Source organism: Solanum dulcamara, chromosome 11 (assembly GCF_947179165.1).
Source record: "Solanum dulcamara chromosome 11, daSolDulc1.2, whole genome shotgun sequence".
In the NCBI taxonomy this organism is placed as follows: domain Eukaryota; kingdom Viridiplantae; phylum Streptophyta; class Magnoliopsida; order Solanales; family Solanaceae; genus Solanum; species Solanum dulcamara.
The window spans coordinates 52,826,948-52,852,494 of NC_077247.1; the positions used below are offsets into that span (position 1 = coordinate 52,826,948).

The 25,547-nt window shown below is 35.1% G+C and overlaps 4 protein-coding genes across 4 annotated transcripts; 2 read left to right on the plus strand and 2 right to left on the minus strand.

Annotated features, from left to right (window-relative positions):
* Positions 1 to 55: 55 nt before the first annotated feature.
* On the minus strand, positions 56 to 6,309 carry LOC129873110 (protein FREE1-like). Its single transcript, XM_055948119.1, has 10 exons — positions 5,297 to 6,309; positions 5,038 to 5,124; positions 4,824 to 4,955; positions 3,482 to 3,610; positions 3,293 to 3,358; positions 3,079 to 3,189; positions 1,579 to 1,668; positions 1,222 to 1,255; positions 1,002 to 1,069; positions 56 to 472 (listed from the first exon to the last, which is right to left on the minus strand). Exons 1-10 carry the CDS (start codon positions 6,038 to 6,040, stop codon positions 395 to 397), a joined length of 1,539 nt encoding a protein of 512 aa, XP_055804094.1. The 5' UTR covers positions 6,041 to 6,309; the 3' UTR covers positions 56 to 394.
* A 4,176-nt stretch (positions 6,310 to 10,485) lies between these two features.
* On the plus strand, positions 10,486 to 11,978 carry LOC129873957 (heavy metal-associated isoprenylated plant protein 26). Its single transcript, XM_055949158.1, has 2 exons — positions 10,486 to 10,973; positions 11,403 to 11,978. The coding sequence occupies exons 1-2, from the start codon at positions 10,881 to 10,883 to the stop codon at positions 11,793 to 11,795; spliced, it is 486 nt and encodes a 161-aa protein (XP_055805133.1). The 5' UTR covers positions 10,486 to 10,880; the 3' UTR covers positions 11,796 to 11,978.
* A 1,546-nt stretch (positions 11,979 to 13,524) lies between these two features.
* On the plus strand, positions 13,525 to 23,115 carry LOC129871993 (vacuolar protein sorting-associated protein 35A-like). Its single transcript, XM_055946814.1, has 22 exons — positions 13,525 to 13,776; positions 13,856 to 13,952; positions 14,052 to 14,175; positions 15,768 to 15,953; positions 16,123 to 16,210; positions 16,410 to 16,466; positions 16,566 to 16,655; positions 16,755 to 16,877; positions 17,353 to 17,427; positions 17,501 to 17,560; positions 18,210 to 18,326; positions 18,598 to 18,837; positions 18,923 to 18,988; positions 19,120 to 19,209; positions 20,689 to 20,778; positions 21,064 to 21,153; positions 21,409 to 21,477; positions 21,558 to 21,638; positions 21,751 to 21,858; positions 21,950 to 22,053; positions 22,187 to 22,300; positions 22,390 to 23,115. Exons 1-22 carry the CDS (start codon positions 13,684 to 13,686, stop codon positions 22,598 to 22,600), a joined length of 2,373 nt encoding a protein of 790 aa, XP_055802789.1. The 5' UTR covers positions 13,525 to 13,683; the 3' UTR covers positions 22,601 to 23,115.
* A 383-nt stretch (positions 23,116 to 23,498) lies between these two features.
* LOC129871994 (ubiquitin-conjugating enzyme E2 10-like) lies at positions 23,499 to 25,413 on the minus strand. The gene is made up of 4 exons (XM_055946815.1): positions 25,208 to 25,413; positions 24,758 to 24,885; positions 24,527 to 24,631; positions 23,499 to 24,039 (listed from the first exon to the last, which is right to left on the minus strand). The coding sequence occupies exons 1-4, from the start codon at positions 25,275 to 25,277 to the stop codon at positions 23,896 to 23,898; spliced, it is 447 nt and encodes a 148-aa protein (XP_055802790.1). The 5' UTR covers positions 25,278 to 25,413; the 3' UTR covers positions 23,499 to 23,895.
* Positions 25,414 to 25,547: the final 134 nt, after the last annotated feature.

Genomic DNA, 25,547 nt, shown 5'->3' on the forward strand with positions numbered 1-25,547 from the left:
TAGATGAGTTCTTCTATGGTTTCACAATGATATGAAATAAAAAAAACAATATATGTAAAGGATTCAAAATGCAGAAAATTGATTAATTTGCACAATGAACTGAACAAGTTAGTTTCATGCCCTTCGCATCATATTATGTGGGAATCACTTTTGCAAGTGCTTCACAACATGAAGCACGTGTACTATACATGCACACAACAAAGTAAAAGCTCGTAGAACTGACTACCGTCTATAAATCTACATGATTGAAAGAGAGTTAACGCAAAAACCAATAAATGCAGATCTTGATACCCTTTGAAAACAATCATATAAAAATGGAAGGACCATTGTGGTGGCTTCTAATCCATCCCTGCATATAGGATAATTGCAGAGAAAACCATACAGACCCTGCCTGTCAATGAGCACTAACAAGGAATGGGTGCTGACAGATGCTGCACTCTATCGTTTCTGATCCAGAAGCTGGGACTTCAACCTGCAAAGTTAACTGCATTAGATACTCCCCAAGCGGAAGTTGCTGGGTTAACACTATAAGAAGTCTCAACTAAAGCAAATGTTGTTTGCATTTCATATTTTACCATGACCATGTAATATGAAAATACATATTTCACCATTCTCTTAACATCTTTTTTCATTTGTTAAGAAGTTCTAAAAGGTTTGGCCTCACGTTTTATTCTATATAGGTCCCAAAAACTTTTTCAATCATTTCAACGGTATAAAATCTGCTAAGCTAGGTAGCACTCCTTTCTTTGTTCCCATTTCCCCTCCTTTTGGCCAACTGTTTAAACTAGTAAATTTTATATGTTTAGAAAGATGAATTACTTTCTTAGGGACGTAGACACAACAGGACAATGTGAGCCCACCTTTAGTTATAGCAGATCAAAGAATGTTTGAAAGGGAAAATAGGCAATTTCATTCAATGGAATAGAGGTATGAAGTTATGTAGTGTGAAAATCAATCTGCTAGGTTCAACCATAAAGCAAATAGGGATAAGGGTTCTAAACCTGCAAATGGACTGTACAAGTTGGGCATGCAACCTCTCTCATCCTCCTGGATCCTTGGGATGTATGACCTGAACATAATAGCTATTTTCAGTTCAGGTAAAGAAAATCACCAAATTGCAGACGCCATAGAACTATGCATTTCAGTTCCAGACATCATCAATCCATAGAAAAACTATGTTATTTGAATTGAAAAAGAAATTGTCTCGGCAATGGCTAATACCTGCTGATTTCTTCCACTTTTTGTCCATCTCCTCCTGTCGATGAAATTCAAATCAGCAATATTCACACTAAATGCTTAAGATGCAACCACAAAAAATTACTTTAAATGAACCATCAGCCAAAAGATGCAACTCTAAGATGCTATGTAAACACAAAAACTCATGATTCTGTTTGCTAGTATCGTATATCCTATTTTTACAATTATGTTGTCCAAAAATAGTTATCCTTCAATAACCTCAGAAACTGCTGATGCAATACTACTATGAGTCCTCAAACTACTGTTTCCATAACCCATCTCAAAAGAACGAATCGCTCAACAAAAATAAATAATGATAGAAACTTCGAAGTGCATATCCACCTGGAGTTTTTTGGCAAGATCTACATGACTCGGCAATGCAGCAACTCTGACTGCTGCTTTAGCATTGCTGAGCCTTTGAGTTACCTCAGCCTGCAAAATGAGAAGCAATATTAAGAACACTAGAAACTTTTCGAACTCAGTACATCTTGTGAAGGTACTGCTAAAAGCTCTTATGGCCAATAACATAAAAGAATGCAAACATACATAAGATCCAACATGTTGAATAATGATAACAACAATAAAGAATGTAAACATTGAAAACCATCATCAGGAAAGAGTGGCAAAGCTTTGGATAGTACAATAAACATCATATCAAGATCGTAAAATTCATAAAAAGCTGAAAGTTTTTGATGCCTCATTTTTTTCAGAAAGAAAATTCCCTAAGATCAAGCTGGCTGATGGAATGTAGTTGAGCATCACATCTCTAATCTCAATGAAACTTTTCTGACAAGTTCCAATTTCTCAATGATTACCCAAAGGGTTCTTTTCGGCAGAAAATCTTATGCACATAAATTGTGACCTTTTATAACCCTGTGGTAGAAAAGTTTCTTTAATGAACTTACTGCATAAAAGCAGCTCACGTCTTTCTAAGGCCCCATTGCAAGCCAAAAGAAAAGGAGGTACTGAGATTTGTTGGCTTTAAGCACAAATAAGACTCAACTCTTAACGGAAAAAAGATAAAATGAAGAAGGAAAAAAGATACATAAGATTCTAATAATAATAACTATAGCACAACAATGATTATATAGACAAAAGGAATTGAAAAGATTAAAACTGTATTGCAGCTATCACTTAGTGTTGCCTTCTTTGAGACAAACCCAATAAGTGATTAGATGCACTCCTTAGTACCTTGCTGCCTGAATTGGTGCTCACGGGCAAGACTTGTTTTGCACCTATCTTCAGTGGTAAAAAAAGCCTACAACGAACCTTCAACAACACTTTCTACACCTCTACATGTTTGACAAATTCTACTCTTTCCACTTGTCTTCCTATTAAACTATCAAATCGGTTAGCAGCCAATTGTTATGAAGAATAGACACGTACACCTGACACTAGACATCATATTTGTGTCGCTTCAGATCTGGGCCACTCAGTCCAGAGAGAAAGACCTCAGTGATTTGCTCACTAGACATGTTACGGCTGAAGGATAAAGAATGAGCATGAGTGAATATAATCACTTTGGGAATAATATGGGGAAAGTCCTACAACCAAACTTGATTAGTAGGAGGCTGAGTTTTTTTCCTGCAAAAGAGGAATTCTTCAATGGCAATGGAAAACAATATTGAAGCTCCTATTAAGGGTTCCAGCAAACAGAACCAAAATACTTGATACTGATTGAGTCAATTGAGAGCTCATTCCACCAAAATTGTGAGGAAATAAAGATTTGTTACCGAAGAGAACTAATGGAAAAAAGCTATGTGCTAGAAAAAAGTGCTAAGATGAAAATAACAAAGAAACTTAGAGAGAGTCATAGGTGGAGATATTTTTATGCAGGCATACCATGCATTGGTCACAAACTCGAACTGGTTGGGCATCTTCATCTGCAGTCAAAGCAGTTCTACCTTGAGTACATTTGTCACAGAAGATATCCCCACAATTTCTGCAGTGGTGCTGTAACAAAATTTATAGGAGTATGAGTGAAAAATCCAAACATGCAATATAAGATGCAAATGAAGACATTTAAACCACCAAAACAGTTAGAATAAATGTTTACCCTTCGTACAAAAGCACTAAAATCTGTCCCACAAGCAGTGCACTTTCGAACTGCTTCATCAGGAACCTGTACGAGAAAAAATGAGGCTAGTAGAAAATAGACGAGTTGCCAAATTTACATCTTTGCACAAGTTTCATTCAGAAGAATGCTGCAAAGAGTAAGAAAATAGATGTTAGATTATAATCTAACCCAGTGATCTTTCTCTTCATTTAGTGGCCTCATCAACTTCATCCAGTCAAAACCTTTCTTCTTCTCAGCATCTGACTCGGATCCCTTTATTGCATCTGAAGGCATACTACTCTCGCCCATCTCTTTGACCTAAACACCATCATACCAGCCTGAGTACATGATTATTACTAGTTTGAGAAGAAATATTAGTAAAATAACAAAGATATGAACCCAATATACAGTTGATAGCAAAGAAAGATCAGAAAAGACCAATTTCAAGGTCTCAAAATCATGATTGCATCTAAATCCTAAGCAACAAGATAAGAACACCAACTAAAATTAACACAGAAAAATCGTTAAACCTTTGAAGCTTAATGTTTGTATGTAGTGGTTGCTTGATAGAAGAATATGAATCAACTATGAATCTTATAAAATATCAGTAAGGAGGGCAAGTGGCTACCAGATATATAACGGTTGCCGTTATAAGAAAAAATGGCTACAGGCTATATATATTTAGTTATAACTGAATTCTTCTGATTAAAACCCTGGTGGTTCTCTTTTCTCTTGTATGGATGAGAAAAATTAGATTTCCGTATACATACAGAGTAAACCTCCATAACTCATCTAATTCAACATGTGAGCTAGTCGAAGCATACCCAAGAAGGGGGGTAAAACATCCGGATCTAGGATAAAAATGGGTCAGGGGTGGGGTGTACATGGTAACATCCACAAACCCTCCACCTACATCCTCCATCTATAATGGTACACTGACCTCCTAACGGTACTCATCACTCATAAACATTCAATAAACTAATGTAAAACTTGATACTTTGACATGTGTAACTCAAAAGAATTCGAAAAATCACACATTTCAAGGAAGATATCCCGGAACAAGAAAACCAACAGCTATGTTCACACAAAAAGGATATTACAGTAATCTTTGTCAATATGGATGTAAATATATTACATAAACTAACAGGATGGGTCATGTGGCTGCTTTCCTATATAATGCTTTCCTATATAACATTGACACCCGTCTACCACCTACTGGTCTGACAGAGGCAGGTATTAGTTATTAGCCAAGTTGGTTAACATTTACATCACACGTCAAACACTTCTATCCCTAGTAAGTCAAGGAGAAGTGAGCGCTTCAAATGATGATGCACAAAGTCATCCCAGAAGAAGTGGTTAGTTCTTTGAATCCCAACTTTGAGGAGTTGAATCGGTGTCGGCATATGCTACCCTAGATGCTGGATTAGTTATATAAGTTGCATTTGATTAGGCCTTGGTCTCTGGGGTTAAATGAATTAAAAAAAGACATACACAGAGATGCAAACAGAATTTTAAATACTGATTGCTTAACCTGAATACTTGCTGCTGTCACTGCATCAAGAATATTATTTGTGGTATAGCTATTTGATTTCATCCTGATACGTTTAGCTTCATTGTCGACAGAAGTTTTAGCCCAAAATGCAAATATATATGAATCCAACACCTGACAAAAATAATAAGAAATTAACTTGATTCACAAATATCGATGCCTATCAGAACTAATAAGCTCAACACAACAAACTTACCTCCATTTTTGTCACGTTCTCGAGTGAATATATCCTCAGAGTTCTGCTAGTCGCAGGCTCAAGTATGCGAATCCCGTCTAGACCAATCTGAAACAAAAAAAAAACTCAATCAAAACTCATAAATAACAAGTAGGAGTAATTGCCAAATGGTGTACTAAATCAACATCAATAAGTAGGCAAACTGAAAACTACAAGGCGAAAAGTTAGGCCTTTCTGCCTGATTCAAGATTCAAAGACATCAACAATGCTATACTCTAACCTGACAGAGCACATCCATGTCAGTCTGACCAATGCCTTCTGATAAAAGCTTGACACGGAACTTCAGAACACCACCTGTGACGTCGTGTTGGTCCTCAACCTTAGGTGTAGCTTTCACAACTTTAGGAGTATTCACAGGCCCCTGCTGCTCCCTCCCACTTTGAACATTGATAGGTCTTCCATAATCATCAAACATCAAACCCCTACTTGATTGTGATCGATGATTTCCACTATATGACTCCTCTTTTTTCCCATTATACTTGTAAACACCACTCTCGTATAGCCCTTGGTCTCCATATGAACCATAATTCGAGTTATTGTCAAACGAATTACCATAATTAGTCCCTGTGGACGGAGCTAACGAATTCAATGAATTATAATTAGGTGGATTTGGTGTGTGGTAATTAGCGCTAGAGGCAGTAAAATCATAACTCACATGTGCTTGATTTTGATCATAGGGGTAATAGTTGGGCTGCGGAGGCTCAAGATGGGGGAAACCATAGGACGATTCAGAGCTGGGGTTTGAAGGTAACGGGGCATGATCGGCAGAGGGATGAGAATAAGGCGGATAAGTGGACGCGTAATTGGAGTAATCGCCGGAAGCAACCGGCGGGGCAGAGGCGTATTGGCTGGGAACGGCAACCGGATTGTAGGGTTGATCGGCAGGAGTAGAGCTAGGGTTAGGGTTCTGAAAGTGAGGCTGGTAATGTTGGTAATACGTAGAGCTAGCGTCTCCAGGTTGCATGTCAGAATATTTATAACTGATCGGAGAGAAAGATTTGAACGGCCGGCGATTGTCTGATCGATTGAATTGGTTTTGAGAAGAAGATAGGTATTGAGATGTCGATTATTGTAGTTATGGAGTTGAGATGGAGAATTTGGGTATGGAAGAAAGTAGAAAGAAAGGAAAGGAAAGTTCCTTGACAGGGGAGGGAGGAATCCGGAAAAGGCTTGTTGATCCTTACCCGCCAATGGAATATGGATATCTTCGGTTTGGATACAAGTTGGACCGGGTACAGAAAAGGAGAAGGTGCAGGCCCATTTATATGATGGACCTATTGCCCGTTGCCGCGTTAGGTGGCAACTGTTCCACATAAATCCCCGGGAAATGTCATCACGTAGCCACTTTTGGCATTGTTGTTTAAATTTTATCAATACTTATCATCATCATTATATCCAATTTAATCTAAATATAAGAAAAATGATGTGTATGTAGACTAGAGAATAGAAATTGTCTCTAAAATACCATCACCTCAAGAAAAGCAAACAAATAGATGAAAAAAATAATATAATAGTGAAAAGATAAAAAGAATAGTAACATCAACAAATAACATAATAACCAAAAAAAACAAACAAGTAATGATAAAATTGAAAAATAAGATAGAAAGAGAGCAATAATAATAATAATAATAAATAGACAATGTTCGACTATCTATAATCTTCTACCCTAGTCCTCGGCTTTCATATCCTTTTATTTATGAGTATTTTTTCGATAAACTGTAGGTGTATTATTTCTTGTCTAATTAAACTCATCTCCTCAATATTTTTTCGACTTAACTCTAACTCTCTTTAAACCGGTCACCATAGTCAACCTCTCACACCTCCTCAGTGAGGCGTTTGTGTATCTCCTCTTCACATATCCGAATCATCTTAATCTTATTTTCTTTCATATTGTTCATCATGCTCGGAGGCCACTTTTATCTTGTCTTGAACATTTTTATTCTTAATCACATCTCTCTTATTATGTCCATACGTCCATCTCAACGTTCTTATTTCTGCGATTTGCATCTTTTGGACGTGCGAGCCAACATTTCACCTTATATATATGATGTTAGTCGGTTAGAACTCACTTTTAAGTTTTGATGACACATTTTTATAAAAAAAAATATAGATGTGAACCTCCATTTCATCCCCATTTATTTTATCAATAGTTATAATTTATTTAATATTTAACCAAAACTTTAAAAAGCGAATATATATTGCTTCTTTTTGGCTTCCTCAAACTTCACGTCAATGTGTCATAAAGGTCAGTTTTTCAGTCCAATACTTCAAAACACCATGTTCGAAAGTTCAATTTTTATAGTCATAGCTAGTATTCTGAAGTTCATTTTTTAAATTTCAAAAGTTTAGTTTTTCAGCTAAAAACTTAAAAATACTGTCCCTATGTTTTCCGGTCCAATCCTTCAGAACACTATGTTCGAAAGTTCAATTTATTAGTCCTGAAGTTTAGTTTTTCATCAGTTAAAATTTTAAAAATACTGCATGTCCTTTATTTTTATTTTTATTTTTCAGTTCAAAAAATACTTAGAAGTCATCTGGTAGCTAGTAAAGAAGTAATATATTCACGTATTAATTTTTGTTTAAGTTATATATCATGTTTTGTAGCTAGTTATTAAATTAATTATTTATATATAAAATTAATATGACGTTTGATTTGCAATTTATAAATTCAGATAAAATATATATGTATAAATTATGAAGAAACTATTATATTACTTTATGTGAGGTAAAAAATAAAATAACTAATATCGATGTAATAATAACCAAATAGCTACCAAATGACCCCATGTCCACAAATTCAGTTTTTTTTTTCTATTCAAAATTTCAAACACATTACATCCTTAAGTCGAAGTTTTTAGTCCAAACTTCAAAATTAAGTTTTAACTTCAGCATCCTTAAGTTCAATTGTCATAGTTTATATTTAAAGGACATCGTGTACTAAGCTTCAAGTTTGTGTCCTAAAGATTAGTTCTTTTGGTTCCAACTTCAAGAGGACGACGACTATTTTGAGACAGAATAGTATTTAATAACCAGCTTTCATAATAATAGTTCTGGAATAAATCTGCTTAACCGTTGACTTCACTTTTCTTCTTCTTCTTTTGTCGTCTTGTTTTTATTTTTTATTTTCGTGGAGTTCCGACTAAATTCGAATAGCGCACTGCAGGGCTGATTCGGAGGTGACACTCCAACACAATTTTTTTCATATTCAGGACTTGAATCAGTCTCACCACTGCACGATAACCCTCTTGGTCGTCTTGTTAACATGCCCCACAGTAGGCTTTTTCTTACATTTCTTAGTAGTTAAGATAGAACAACGATTCCAATAAAAAAAAGGACGTGTAGATATTTTAGAGTATCAGTTTTTAATTTTTGTGATTCTCATAATTTGCTCGAGTTTTATCATATTTAGTTGGAATTTCTTGTAAATTTAGTTTGACATTTTTTATTCCCATTTTTTTTGTAATATGTAGTCCAAGTACCAAAGATGGATATGATAAATGTTGAAACATAACTTTTGATCCGTTATCTTTTACTCTTTTCTTTTGGCTGATCCGTATCTAGTTTGTTTTTTTTTCCTACTAAGGGGACCAGGAATAAAAGCTAAAGTAGATTCAACTATGCGGACCTCGTTAAAGATTCTTGGCCTTTAGATGTGGTATGCATGATAGAAGTTAATCTGTAGGGTACAGTAAATGAGAAGAGTGCTTAATTAGTACATGATAAATTGAATGTAAATCCTACTGTTTGACAAAATTAGTTTATACTCTTATTTGTTATTTTAAAAATTAAATTTTATTTTTATTTATCACTTTTAATATTTTAAAAAAAAATAAATATTTTTTTATCTTTTATTGTTCATTAATTACTTATTCTCAAATTTTTAATATTAAACATCAATTTATATGAAAATCATGATAAAATCTTTATGTGATTTTTTTTTTAAAAAAAAAATGTGTAAAATTTATAGTGAATAAGTAAAAAATAAATGGGGGAGAGAGAGTATAGAATTTGCGTGCTCAAGCAAATTATGGTTTTGATAGAAGAGGAAAAAAACAATCAAGAAATCCCTTCTATTTGCCCAGAGTACTGGTTGATGTGACATAGTAATTATCTTTAGAACGGTGCTCAAGTGATAAGACCCCCACCCTCCCTTAATTAAATGGGTGATTAGGTGCCGCTCTGAGATGGAGATAAATCCGCAAACATTAGAATTATATTGAATTTAAATTCATAAATTAATTTAAATTATATTAAATTTAAGAAAATAGTCTTGGCAATTCAAGTCAAATAAATTATCATTATATGTCAAAGTTATGTGGCAATTCAAGTCAAAATAAATGAACCACTAAAATCACACTACGTGTCAAATTTATATGGCAATCCAATTCAAATTAAATGAGCCATTAGAATCATGCCATGTGCCAAAATTATGTGGTAATCTAAGTCAAATTAAATAAGCTACTAAAATCATGTCACGTGTCGAAATTATGTGGAAATCTCAGTCAAATTAAATAAGCCACTAAAATCATGTCACGTATCGAAGTTATGTGACAATCTAAGTCAAATTAAATGAGCCACTAAAATAATGTCACGTGTATATGTGACATGTTCTGACCAATCAAATTAAAACTCTTTACCAAAGAAATCACATCCTCATACCACTCCCTACAACTATAAATAGGGGTCCTCATTATTCTGAGAGAGGGTTTTTTTCAAGAACAAGAAGCAAGAAGAGAGCTCGTGGATCAAAAACCGCAAATTCTCTACAAAGCTACAAAGTTCAAGTAATCAAATTTAAGTTCAAGTTCAAGAAAGAAGAAAAATATCAAGAAGATCAAGATCAAGTTACTTGTTCATATTTACTATTCGTCATAATCATACAAGTGTTCGTGACGAATAATTCATATTCAAATTTGAAGACGAAGATTCAAAATCAAGCTATTCAAGCCCTTGACTCTAAATCAAATTCAAGTTCAACGTGTTTCATATTATTTGAAGAATCAGAGAATTATCCTAGAGATTGTAACACGCACTATATTTTGAAATCAAATATTATACTTTGTTACTTCAATTTTTCGGTCTTGATTATTTATTTTTCTCGACTCAAAAATTTATTGTTTACAACATCATTTAATACGTCTCTGGAACAATTATTAGATGTCTGCCACTATGACTTTTTGGCTAAGATTAGTACCATGATTCGAGTCTACTTGACCGGCCAGTTCCAAATGTCATTCGCTAGCTGGATCATTCTCTCCATGATTTGGTTTTTTTCTAATTACATTAGGTATCTTAAACATATTGGTCCATATATAGTACGATTTAGCTAGACGAGAAGATCTAAGAAGCTTTGCAACATCATTTAATTTGTGTGGTCTAAACAAAATTACATGATTTTAAGTCAAAAACGGTTGGAGTGGACAGAGTCGCAGGCTGTTAAGACTGTGATGACATTTGATTTTCATCATTAACCGCGTAAATGACATAAACCATTTTATTTTTTTGGGTTGCTACAAGAGAGGATAAGGCTAAGATTCTCAGTAGATGAAGTACATGACCAATGTAGGGACCCCAGAATTGCCACATATGGTTCCGCCTGCACGGCACCACCCATGGCTTTTTAACCCGTGGCTTATTTGTAGAAGCTGCACGTACAAATCAATTGTTGATAAGCTGCTGCCCCTACTTACATATATTCTTATAATAAAACCGTCTTGGTTATTGTCCATATACTAGTACTAGTATTTGTTACGTTGCCAAAACTAATTAACAGTACGTACTTGCTGATTTGTGCGCAACAGGAAATGGGTTTTCTAGATCATCTTTCTGAGCTATTCGAATTCCATCGAGGCACCAGCAGAAGGAAGCTCAGCAAACTTAGAAGAAATCAACTTGAGGTATATATGCTCCCTAATTACGTGCATGCTTCAATTCTAGACTAATAACCTATTTAATCCAGCTTCAAATTTTATTTTATTTTTTCAAATAAATGTTAATTATTTAGAGATGATCAAGTTTTTATGAAAAAAATAGTGTTTTTAGATAATAACAAAAGTTATTTTTCACAAGATGAAGAAAATTATTTTTTCTCTTAAAGTAAGTATTCTTTTTCTTTTGAAAGTTTGCACAGCTTTTCTTCACAAGTACTTTTGAAAATTTGCACAAGCATAAGTTGTCATTCTATAATATTGATAAAATTATTTTTTAAATTGATTAGTCAAACACAAATTGTTATTTTTGTCTTCTGAAAAAAATTCAATAAATAGATTTTGAAAACATAGCCGAACATGCTATATATCTTACTTCCTCTGATATTAAATGTGTAGCTAGTGGAGATAAGAGTGAAAATGGACTGCGAAGGATGCGAAAGGAGGGTGAGGAAGTCGGTAGAAGGGATGAGAGGGGTGACGAAAGTAGAAGTGGAGCCAAAGAAGCACAAGCTGACAGTAACTGGCTATGTTGATCCAGATAAAGTATTGCGAAGAGTAAGACATCGTACGGGAAAGAAGGCTGAATTTTGGCCATACGTTCCTTACGATCTGGTGGATCATCCTTACGTGCGCGGCGTGTATGATAAGAAGGCTCCGGCTGGATACGTCCGCAACGTCTATGATAACGCTAACCCGCAGGTTTCGAGTCTTGCGAGGGCGAGCTCCACGGAAGTCAACTATATTACTGCCTTTAGTGATGAAAATCCTCAGGCGTGCATGATTATGTAAGAAAAGATCAATTTAGCAATAGAGGTACAAAAACTAGTACTACTTAATTTCTTACTGTAGATTAGGGAGTGTGTGGATTTTAAACCCCGCAGCTGCTAGTCATGCGTGCAATAAATTAACTAGTACGATTGTTAATTAAGCTCTACTTATTTTGTAGTATATAAATATGATGACAGTTGTATATATCAGTCTGATTTTATGTGTGTTGCTATTATTTCCACAAATCTTTGCTCCTCCCTTACAAGGTGCTTTCGATACTAATTATACACATGTAGTGGATATTATCAAACCTATCATGCGGTCGAATATATTTGATTTCCCCCTCGTGCAAATCAAGTTATATTCAATTGAATTAATTTGGCTCTACATGGGAATAATAAATAAATTGAATCGAAATATATTTTATTAACGTAAATATTTAAATATTCATTCAGCATGATTTTAATATTATTAATGTGGCTAAAATTATTCCACAATTCTGATTCTTTGGCAATCTTGCGCATTACCTATCCGGAGTACATTTAATTACGAAAGGAGACATAAAACATAACTTCCTTAATGATGTAGGCATAAAAAATGAAGAAGCAAGTGATATTATGCTTTATTAATTCACAATACTGAAGGAAAACCATTTATAGAACAAAAGATTATAACTAGTGGGATTGGGGCTTGGATAAAATAAAGAGTACATATTTTAAGTGTTTTAAGTTTCTTAAGACCAACTTAATAGGAAGAAAAAGCATTCAACATGAGCCTTTTAAAGATTGTCTTATAATTTATGGAAGAAAACCACTATTTTTAATATTATTTTTCAAATATCTAAACTATTTGATGAGAACACACTATCGACTTTCTAGGTTTCTTTGGTCATGTTTAACAAATAGATTGAGATTATTTCATTTTAATGAGAGATTTTTATTTAAATCTTACAATATTTTAGATTTATTATTGATCAAAAAAATAAAGTTTACTTATTCAAATAAATATTTAAATTATATATATATACTACTTGAATCAACGAATAGCTCCATCTTAAAGTGTAATCATCGATCCCTTTACAAAATTAAAGTTTTTGAATATATGCTTTAGACACAAGCAAACAAATTGACTATATATTACTTGATATATAAAATTATGTCATGATACCAAAAAAATAATATTTCTTCAATCCTTATATATTATTATATCATATTATTTGATATTATTATTCTTTTACTTAATCTATATATAAATAATCAATATAATTATAAATAAATGGACAATATTCAAGTGAACCTCAATTTTATTTAGTGAATAAGCAAGCAAACATGTTGACCGTTGCTTGCTTATTCACATATTTTAGATAGTAAAACATTTAATTAGTTGCATCGCCAATGGCATATACCTCATTGGGATTGTGACCACCCTTCTTCTAAAATGAAAAGACATTTGACAATTTCTAATTACTCATTTTAGTAGTTTCAATATATATGGTTAACTTATATGTCAAAAAATTCTTTAATTTCTAAATATTCACATTCAATCAACATAAAATATCACCGAGAAAGCTCTATAAAAGGAATCTAATATAATATTTTTAATGTAACTTCTTAGAAAATATAGCATTAAAATAAAGGATTTTTGACAATACATTCCATCTTTTAATTATTTCCGAACTTCATCATCATTTTCCATATTTAAGAAAAAAAAAAGTAAAAAGCAAATGCTCCAGCGAAAGAAATGGGTAATTTGACCCCTGACCCGCGGAAGAAGGAAAAATTAGAAATCGGGTTTTAACGTTTAACAGAGTTTGGAATCAAACTTCCAATACAGAAAAGCACCCTTACTAGCAGTTGCAGCAGTAGAAACCAAACTCCAAATCTCCCAAATTTGCGAGGAACGATCCAATATGATAACTAATGGAGTCGAAGACGAAGAGAAGTGGCTTGCCGCTGGGATCTCCGGCCTTCAGCAGAACGCATTTTACATGCATCGCGCTCTTGTATATCCTCAAAACCTCTAATTTTACATGTTAAATTTGAGATATTTGGTGTTCAAAACCCCTAATTTTGAGTTTTCAGGATTCGAACAATCTGAAAGATGCATTGAAATACTCGGCTCAGATGCTCTCGGAGCTCCGAACTTCCAAGCTTTCTCCTCACAAATACTACGAGCTATGTAAGTGATTTTCACTGATCCGATCTGCTCTTGGTGTATAAGTTGGAATTTGAAGATCCTTTGACCGCAGTATTGGAATTTTGCGCTTTGATTTGTTAGATATGCGGGCATTTGATGAATTGAGGAAGTTAGAGATCTTCTTCAGGGAGGAGACGAAGCGTGGCTGCTCCATTGTTGAGTTGTATGAGCTCGTGCAGCACGCTGGCAACATTTTGCCCAGATTGTAAGTTGTTATGGAGATCCACTTTTATGTTACTCCAATTTCTGGAAGCTTAATTGTAGAAGGAAAGGAACTTAAGATGTTTTGTAGGCAGTTTTAATCCAATTTGGAATGTAAAATCTTACTGTCTAATTTTGTTTTCCACTTGGTGTGAAGTGGACTAGTGGAGTATGGAAAATAGGTTGAAGCTTTGAGAGACACTATAGAGTCCTCACAAGGACAGGTTGAAACATATCAGTTTTTTGCTTTTTAATCCTACAGTAGATATCCCATACTGCTGTTTGGTCATCAGTGTAATCTTATTTTACTGCTAAAAAAGAATGTGCTTAAAATTGCAGTCTTAATATAAATATTTAATCTGCTAACACCAATAGTTCAGCACCAGAATGGGTTAGTCCAACTGGGTTTCAACCTACATGGATCAAGGAAGAGGCTACCAGTTGGACGGTTCAGTCCTTACAACTCGGACTATTATTAGACTAGCTGGAAAAACAAAGTCCACAAACAACACTTCCACATTAAGCAAAGAAGTTACCACATTTGACTAAACCTCATAAGGTGTTCACCACTAGGTGGACCTGGTCAAGTAATTACTTCACCACAACTTGGGAAGCAAGAGCCGCTGGCCAAGTTCTACCAATCACGTGATTCTATTTTGGTCCATTTGACCTGTAACACTGAAGTGCTTTTGAACCTTTGGTTGTCTTCTCTTGAACTGCTCACTGACAGCAGTCTCATGTTTTGTTTAGCACTCAGTTGTCTGCAAGTTTCACTGCTCTAGCAGTTTGGGAACTGAGAATCTGCTTGACGTTGTATTTAGAGTATTTCTAATTGGAAAACGTCCATTATAGATATGTGAATTTTTAGGAAAGCAAGCCATAGGGTAATTTGTAGGTATTATGCTTGCTTTGCAGTACTTTTTAGATGGCAGCTGGAACAGGAGGTTGTCACAAGTATAGCTGAAGACCTCAAGTTTCCTGTCCAGGGATGTTGAGATACTGTCTCAAATGCGTTATAGATTTTTTTTTCTTAATAAGGTAACTTTTTGTTGATATCCTGGGGGAATGAAACCTCGTAGCAAGTAGTATACCAAAAAGTAGGGAACCTATTGCATTACTAGTATAAGAGTTCTGATTGCATTCAAGATCATGATACAAAATGGTTTTCGGTTACGCACCTTGAATAAAAAGAAATGCTATACTGTACTTGATTTCATTGTTCCTGTGATCTTCAGTTAAGAGAAATATTGGGCTACTAGTATACTAGTCACTAACACCCAAGGGTGTCGCCTAGTGGTCAATGAAGTGGGTTGAGCACGATGAAGTCTCAGTTCAAATCCCAGCAAAGACAAAAAAACACTAGGTGATTTCTTCACATCTATTCTAGCCTCGGTTTACAAACTCTGGTACCTGTTGCTGGTGGCAGGTATTCCGTGGATATTAGTTGAGGTGGGCACAAGTTGGCCCGGACACCACGGTTATAAAAAAAAAGTATACAAGTCACTGGTTGCCTTCTGAATCTTATGCTAATTTTGCTCTTATATCACTTGCATGTCAGTATTTTCATGGTTTTCATACCTGCCTTCTCTTCCTTAGGTATCTCCTTTGTACTGTGGGTTCAGTGTACATTAAATCAAAGGAGGCTCCTGCCAAGGATATTCTCAAAGATCTGGTGGAAATGTGCCGTAGCATACAACATCCATTACGTGGGCTCTTCCTAAGAAGTTACCTTTCCCAAGTCAGTAGGGATAAACTCCCTGATATAGGATCTGAATATGAAGGGTAAGGGTATCACCCAGCTGCTTTATCATCGGCTTTAATTATTACTTGTCAGATTCCCGAATTAGATGGGTCACCTAGCAATAGTCGAGTTGCAAATTCTACGTGCTCCGTAAGAAAATTCACAAAAACGAACATTTAGTTGGATACCCCTGACATGCTGTTCCAACAGGGATGCTGACACTGTCATGGATGCAGTAGAATTCGTGCTCCAAAATTTCACAGAAATGAACAAACTTTGGGTGCGAATGCAACATCAGGTTGGTACAAATGTCTATGAATGCTGTAACTGCTCTCATACTTTGATATGAATAACGCCACAACGCCTGCATGTCATGAAGGTAAAAGAAAATCATGAGGGCATACTTTGTGGTCATGCAGGTGTTTTAATGCTTCTGAATGATACATACTCTTTGCTGATCATGAGTTGAGGGTTGCGTCGGGCTTTCTGGTCTGCAGGGACTTGCACGGGAAAAGGAAAAACGGGAAAAAGAAAGGAGCGAGCTTCGCGATCTTGTAATGAGCTGTTATTTAGGCATGATTACTAGCAACTGAAATAAACAACGGATGTGCGCACTTATGTGAGGATTTTCGTTTTGCTCTTATATTTGGTAGGTGGGGAAGAACCTGCATGTTCTAAGTCAAATTGAGGGCATTGACCTTGATTTGTACAAAGATATGGTGCTTCCAAGAGTTTTAGAACAGGTATTTGCCTCTGGTGGCCGACTGGTCGTTCAGGTTATCATACTTGAGCCAAAAAAAATTCAATATTCTAACTCATGGTGTACCTCATGTTATCTTTAGGTTGTCAATTGTAAAGATGAGATTGCACAGGGATATTTGATGGATTGCATCATTCAAGTCTTCCCTGATGAGTACCACTTACAAACTCTTGAAACATTACTTGGTGCTTGCCCCCAGTTTCAGGTACGTCAGATTGTTCAATCATAAAATTGGATTTTCCTTTACTGCAATATCAAACAGTAGAAGCAAAAATGTCATGCCTGGTGGGATCCCTGGGGTATGACTTTGGTTTACCATCTGCAAGAATGTTTAAGATAAAGAAAAGATAACCTTTGCGTTATCAAACAGAAATATTGGTTGTGGAGGCTAATGAACAATGCACTTCGTTTCTCATGCTAGAAGATAGGCTGTAAGAGATTAGGTAGGCAAAAGTTGGATATTTTTTTATCGATCCAAAGAAAAAATCTAAGACCATATCTGCATCACTTATGGATTTATATTAAAGTGATTTTTTGCTACTTGTAACTATCTCCGTGACAGTTCTAAATAGTGGGCAATCAATGGTTCTTTATTATCAGAACTTATATTTGCTATGTCATTTGTGTTATCAGATCATTTCCTATGTCTTTATTAAAAACTTATGTCTTTGTGTTTTCAGCCATCTGTTGATATCAAGACAGTGCTTGCTCGTCTGATGGAAAGGCTTTCAAATTATGCTTCTTTAAGTGCAGAAGTAAGTAACAAATCAACATTTTTCGGAATAAGAGATTTATACCTTCTGGTTTCTGAATAATTTCTTCCTGCAGGTCCTACCTGAGTTTTTCCAGGTTGAAGCTTTTGCAAAACTCAATAGTGCTATAGGCAAGGTAATTGAGATTACTATTCTTAAATATATTAAAACTGCTATATGGGTTCGGGAATGCTTTGAGAAGAGACCTTTTTTATATCGAGGATTTTCTACCTCCACTTTATAGAGATTTAGTGGATATTTCTGAAGTTTTAGAATTTCAATAAGAGATACTTATTTACCAGCAACCGTTGCGTCCTCCCTTGTTGAATCATTGCTTCATAGCAGAAAGTTTAATTCAGAAAGATTATCATTTGTCACAGTATAGATTGATAATATTGTACTTTAGTCATGACCAGATGATTCTGATCTGTTCTCCATTTGAGATATTTGACCAGAAAGTTTTCCAAGAAATTCTTGATTGTTGCGTCTTGCTTGAACAAAGAACAATACTGTTGTTTTGTGAAGGAATTATCTGGTTTTCAGAAAACAAAAACTTAACGTAAAGGCTGTTGTGCATGGTAAACCGATTCTTACAAAATCATATTGAATGACAGACATTATTTTCCGGAGAAAACAAAACAGTCCCAAAAACGAACTGAACAGCACGACTTCAAAGTCCTTGCACTATGGTTTTTTTCCTCCTGATCTGTAATGAATTTTAACTATGTTTGCTTTCTTTGATTATGATGATGGGCTTCGTTATGCCTGTCTCTCTATTGGTGCAGGTGATAGAGGCTCAAGAAGACATGCCTATTGCCGGAGTGGTGACTTTGTATTCATCCCTTTTGACATTTTCTCTTCATGTCCACCCTGATCGCCTTGATTATGTAGATCAGATTCTGGTAAGTTCTCTCTCTCTCTCTCAATAACTAGTTGCCATAGTCTCTATGGTTTTATGTTTTGTGTCTTCCAAATTAGTGTATTGCGTTTATTAAGTCTGTTGCTTTTTCTGGATCCAAAATGAACATGTGAAATTTATAAGACAGAACACTAAAACAAGATATGTTGAAGTTGAAACTTTTCATCCTTTGAAAGCTATGTCAATTTAGACGGCTTTCTGGCATGCCTGATTTATGTGCAGCCTGTAATGATCACGCTCTTATTCACTTGCAGGGTGCATGTGTACAGAAACTTTCTGGAAAAGGAAAGCTCAATGACAACAAAGCAACAAAACAGATCGTGGCCCTACTAAGTGCTCCTCTGGAGAAGTATAAGGATATAGATACTGCACTAAAGTTATCAAATTATCCTCGTCTTATGGAGTATCTTGATGATTCAACTAGTAAAGAGATGGCTAATGTTTTAGTTCAAAATATTCTGAAAAATAAGTCTTGCATTTCAACTGCTGAAAAGGTTTGATTCTAGTTAATTTTGTGTACTTGAATTTATTGCTTACAAGTATTTCCCATTTGTTACTAGAAATTACTGGTCTTGTCAGGTTGAGGCACTTTTCGAGTTAATGAAAGCACTGATTCGAGATATGGATGAGGGTGTTAATGATGAGGTTGACTGCAAACTCTCTGCTTGCTTAACAGTTACCTTGGTTCTTTCTTATAGTTTCCTTGCATTCTCACTGACATACTTTTTAAAATTAGTTTGTGCTGTGCCTTAAATTTTTCATCCTCCAATTTTCAGCTTGATGAAGATGATTTCCAGGAAGAGCAGAATTCTGTTGCACAGCTTATTCAAATGCTTCACAATGACGATCCTGAAGAGATGCTGAAGGTAATTATGATTGGCTTTCTTTTGAATTATTTGTATACTCCTTTTATGGAGAGCCTCTGTCCTTGTTATTACTGAACATGTGTCCTTGTAACATAAATTTTTTGCCTTTCTGAATTGAGGTCGGTCAAGAGTATTCTAATTCATATTCTTGGTGGAGAATGTGTACTTATTTTTTTGATTGCCCTTGGCTTATTGCCACATCTGGATTAATGAGACCTTACAAAGATACTTCTCTTCTCATAGAGTTTAGTTTCTACCCTTCACCAAAAGTTCAACGTCATTGTTTGATTGGCAGAAAAATAAAGCAGGAAGGGTGTTTAGTTTTTTCCTTTGTATTTCTTTTGCTTCTCTAAGTAAATGGTTTAAACGTAGGCTTGGCACACCCTTTCATATTATTACAATATTCAAACAATAATCTGTGTAGTGTCAAAAATAAATTTTCCAGGACAATGGCAGTTGTTGTTTGACATCCCAAAGAAGTAACCAGGAATATGAATTTAGGATAGAAACTATTTTTCATCTTTCTTTAAAGTCATTTTTCTTCTATGCATGCTTTTTCAATAGAAATATCCAACAAAGATTTATATTTGCTTGTGCACAGTCACAGATGCACATGCGCGCACAGTCACAGAGATAGAGATAGAGAGCGATAGAGAGAGAAGTGCTGAAAAAGTTCTTGTCTAGATTAGGTAATCAGTACCTCTTGCAAGAGAAGACAGTAATATTCCCTATTATCCTAAGTTTCTAACCAGAGAGATGAATGAGCTCTTTAGTCTTGACATTAATTGCAACTTCTAAGTGATGAATTGGATGTCCTGATATTGATGTATATATAAATTATCTACTGTATTGTTAATGTTTTCACTTTATTATTAAGGAGGACGACAGAAAATGGAAATGATGAAAAGTCAATGACTGCCAACACTTGAGGAGAACTTTAGTATGATCATGATTTGCTAGTCAAATATTTTCAATTGGAGGATAATTTTACAGAAATAAGAAAGAAAAAAGATGTCAAACACATAAAAGTCTCGACTAGCTCCCATATCGTAACACTTCCAAACGTACATAATAGTAAATATAAAAAATAATAAAATGAAAACACTGGTATTTCCATTTGATTAAAATGTAAGGTAACAATATTAGAAGTGTGACATGTGATGTAACATGTGCTGCTTGTGTGTGGGCTATCTCCAAGACATGTTATGCAAGGTCCGTCTTGTGTGGACTCTGGAACTTCTCAGCCTTGTATCCATGTACAAGCCCAGCTTGTAATCAAAATGAACAGCTCATGGCTCTGGGGTTATTCACATTTTCTTTTATATGATTGTTTTGCTCAAGCAAAACATGCATCTGATGATAATGTTGTATTGTTTGCTTCTATGTGGCTACAATGTTTGTTTTCGTGGTTGTATAAAAAAAAGTGTTGTTTTCTTTCTTTCAGGAGTTTATATAGTTTGCTATTTCATTAAATTGCAGATGATTTGTGCTGTGAAGAAGCACATTTTGACAGGAGGGCCAAAGAGACTTCCTTTTACCGTTCCTCCCCTTATTTTCAACTCACTAAAGGTTTGAATCCGCAACTTAAGGGCTATAAGAGGAGGCTGTTGCTCAATATCCCTTGATTTTTCTTTGTGCAAAGCTAACTGAAGGAGACTTGTGCATATGTAGCATGTTGGAATGATCCTTCACCTATGGAACTACTCATTCCAAGAACAACAAATATTATATAGTAACCCCTGATGGTCCCCATTTAAGAGAGGATTGAGTTTCTTCGTAAATTAAGAGAGGATTGAGTTTCTTCGCAAATAAATTGACCTACTTTTGTTGCACTGCTGATTTTTTTTTTCCTAGTTTGTTAGGCGACTACATAGTCATGATGAAAATGTGCCTGAGGAAGAGGCATCTGCTATGCGCAAGAATTTTTTTCAGATTCTGAATCAGGTATTTTGACATAATGAGGATGTTATGTTATCAGTGTAAATCTTGTTGTGTGAGCTGTGTTGTCGGACTGGTAACTTGCTGCAGTTAAAGCTGTTAAGACACCTCTATTATTTGCAGAAAAAAAAGGGAAAAAGTTTCTGCTTTTCTTATTCTTCTATTCCTTCCTTTATTTAGCTTGCCTTCATTTGCAGTAATTCGTACAATTCTACAATACTTGTGAATGTTCTGTTACTTATAAGCTACCCCTTGGTCTAGATTATTGAGGCGCTCTCAGTTGTTCCAGTACCTGAACTAGCATTGAAGTTGTACTTGGAGTGTGCTGAGGTACGGGATTTCCCTTCAAACTGTGGAAGATAGTTCATGAGTATTTTTTTTACTGACAAGCAGTTGTCTTTGTTGCTCAGGCTGCCAATGACTCTGACCTAGAGCCTGTTGCCTATGAATTTTTCACTCAAGCTTATATACTATATGAAGAAGAAATCTCGGTAGTGTTAATTTTATCATGTCTCAATTTTATATTCTGGAATTCCTGGCATGCTACGTGTTTGCATGAAAACTTTAGTTGATTTTTCTAATGTTAATTCAATTGTTTGGCAGGACTCCAAAGCACAGGTGACTGCAATACACTTGATGATAGGGACTCTTCAGAGAATGCACATCTTTGGTGTTGAGAACAGGGACACATTAACACACAAAGCTACAGGAGTAATTATTTTAGCATCTCCTATTTCCTTTTGCTGATTTTAATTTTATTACAAATAAATTCTAACCTCTCTTGCCTTTTTTTACCCTCAAGTACTCTGCAAAGCTCTTGAAGAAACCTGATCAATGTAGAGCTGTGTACGCTTGTTCACATCTTTTCTGGGTTGACGATCAGGACAATATTAAGGATGGAGAAAGGTTCATAGCTATGCCATGCATATTTAGGGGATAAAATATACATTCAAGTCTGCTAAGGCTCTTTTGAGTTCCTTTGGTTTCATGCTTTTCTGTTGCCATCTTTTTATGTGTTACTTTTCTTATTTTGATCCAGGGTTTTGCTTTGCTTAAAGCGAGCCTTAAGAATTGCAAATGCTGCTCAACAAATGTCCAATGCAACCCGAGGCAGCAGTGGATCGGTCTTACTCTTCATAGAAATTCTAAACAAGTAAAACCACCTCTGCGTTCCTGTTCTTTTTACCTTCTCAACTGTTGTTCTTTTGGAACTCATTCACAATGGAATCATTTGTATAACAGGTATCTATATTTCTTTGAAAAGGGGGTCTCACAGATTAATGTTGCCTCCGTCCAGAGCCTGATTGAACTAATCACAACTGAAATGCAAAGTGAAAATACAACAGCAGATCCTGCAGCAAATGCCTTCTTTGCAAGCACCCTGCGATATATCCAATTCCAGAAGGATAAAGGTGGTGCAGTTGGCGAGAAATACGAGCCCATCAACTCATAATCAAACAGAGCATTTTTCAACGAATTAGCATTCTTGGTGTCACAGAAGCAGAACATTTTTCTTACCAGTACAAAACTGATTCCTTTTCAACTTGCTCTAGAGAAAAATGCATTTGACAACAGACTAGAAGAAGCAGCTGCAAAGATGCATATATCCTGACCACCCCTTCTGGGTATATCCCAATAAAGATTGTGATTGTTGTAACAATTTTCTCTCCAGCTATGACTTCGAGCGCCTGCCACTGGTATTTATTTTAGTTTTTTTTTGGGTGGGTGGGTGGGTGGGGTAGATATTCTTTTGAGGTGTAGAGGATTGGAGAGGTAGGTTCATGAATATCTAGTTCAAATATGTGATTATGATTAGTCCCGGGAATAATTTGTCCTGTAGTTTTGTATAACATGCTCTTAAAAATTTTGCTGCTTTACCTATGACTTTTTAAACAGATATCTCTCTAATGGTAATTGGAGCAATCTTTTGGTGGAAAATATGATATCACAAGTCAAGTCTTCATTCGAACCAATCAATTTTTGTACTAGTCTTTATCTGTTTTGATCTGAAGGACAATAGTAATCCTTCTAGACTACTTGGGTTTTCTCCCCCATTTTGGGTCAACCGAATGTCTTTAGGTCAAGAAGAATCATAAGCGCGATCATTTTACTTTTTCAGCTTTTGTTGCTACTGGAACATACAGGTTGGTAAATACCCTGATTGATTTATTTGGGTTCATTGTTTATCAATGTGATTTGGTGTTAATGTTAGGCTAGCAAAAAGATCTTATGTAAAGCCTAGTTTAAATTTTCTGAAAGATAAAGCACTATTTAACTGCTATACATGCTTTCTAGTTTCTACGAATACCAAACATATTCTTCCAAAGAGCATAACACGATTGTCTTAAACAATAGGAGTACCTTCTTAAAGAGGTTATCTTCTGGTATATATGTTCGCCCAGAAAATCATAATACACACTTCTCACAATAAGACCTTAAGATCATTCAGTAATCAAGGCAGAAAGAAGAAACAGTATGGTTTAACAACATTTAGACTTAATAGTTACTTCCAAACTAAATCATGTACCTATGACTTGAAGGAAGGAAAGGATTAACTTAATTACAATTCTCTTGTTTAATAAGAGAAGAAGATAAAATCACCCCTTTATTTATATTTAAAACAAATTCCGAGATTTAAATACATCCAACTGTCACTGAATTCTCATTTTCATAGAGCAACAATTCTCCTGAATATATTATGTATTGCTTGAGAGCAATAAATCCATGTTCATCACAAATTCTTGAGAATCAGTTCATGGCATACTTTTGAGTCCAACTACGAGCCATTGATTCATACTTGATTTTATCATTCTTGCACATATGAGCAATTTCTGGAACCAGTGGATCATCTGGATTTGGATCTGTCAGCAGTGAACATATGGACAGCAAAACCTGCACCATCCACAAAACCAACAGCAAATATATCAAAATTGGCACAACTGTACAAGTATGCACAACACGATGGTAGAATGGATTTTACTTATATATATTGACAGTCCAATTAAATGATCATTTAGATTTTTTTTATTACAGGTAACTAATTTCACATGTTATGAGAAGTTATATATAGTTATTTTTCAAGTGAACCAAACTTTTATATTGTCATTTAATATTTCACCCTTTCCATTCATTTAGTATATCATTATTTCATTTGTTAAATCACGTGGCATACTTTCTTTTTTTTAGACTCTGTCGGACATAATGTTATATTTCCTTTTTTTTAGAAATATTTATTTTATTTCATGCTAAATAAGATGATTTATAGTCATACATTTGTCTACTACTTGTTTTAGACCAAAAGTTTCAACCTTCTTTTTAAAAAAAAAATCATGTTCAAACAAACAACGTCACGTAAATTAGAGCTAGAAAGCAGTAGCACCTTGGATATGGTGAGGGCAGGACTCCACTGATCCTTAAGAATGTCCAAACAAATATTTCCATTATTGTTTATATTTGGATGGAAAACTCTAGTCCTGAAAGCCACCTGCCAATATATGTGAAAACTTAATTAATATCATTAGTCCTTTATTATTTCCCCTTCTTTTTTTCCTCTTTTTTTTGGGGGGGTGGGGGGTGGGCTGGGGTTGTGTGAGATTAATTTAAAACATACCTTGGGAGGTTTGAAAGGGTAATCAGGGGGGAAATGGATGGTGACTTGGAAAACACCACCAGCATAAGGGCTGTCATTTGGACCAATAATAGTTGCTTGCCAATGAAACATATCCTGAGCTACTGGACCTGAAAAATATTATAACAAATCTTGAAAACTGTCTTCTACTTGAAACTAGCTTTAAATTTGGCAGAATTCCTCAAATTACTATTTTGCACTTGGTAAATATTACTACTAGTAAGTCATAGGGTTAGCTTAATTAGTAAAGGTTGAAGGACTTGTCTCTTAATTTTGAACACTAGGCCAAGTGAACTAAGTCTTGTATATAAGTGGAGAAGGGTAGAGTAACAGGTTCCTCATCCTGATTTCAAAGACTACAATTTGCCCAAAGATAATAGCTGTAGACGAATTTTTAGGTCATAAAAAAACGACTAGTGATATTTTGTGTACCTGCACTACATGAAGTGGGAGGGTCTCTTTGCAAGTCCTTTAGCTCCTTGAGGATTCTCCTGGATGCCATGAATACAACCACCACCACCACTTAAGTTACAAAGAAAAAAGAACAAGAATGGCAATGAGAAGATTTTAAAAGTTGAGAGAAAAGATCAACTTGATGAAGAGCTTATGAGTTTTAGATATCCTCATAAGTGGTGAAATGGAAGGGTGTATATATAAAGGAGCTAACACAACTTTCTTGTCCGCATCTTTTATTAAGTGGTCATACACAAATTGACATTGTGGTATTAGATTCTGTAGCAGAAAGCACTGTACTCTACAACTTTAAAAAATG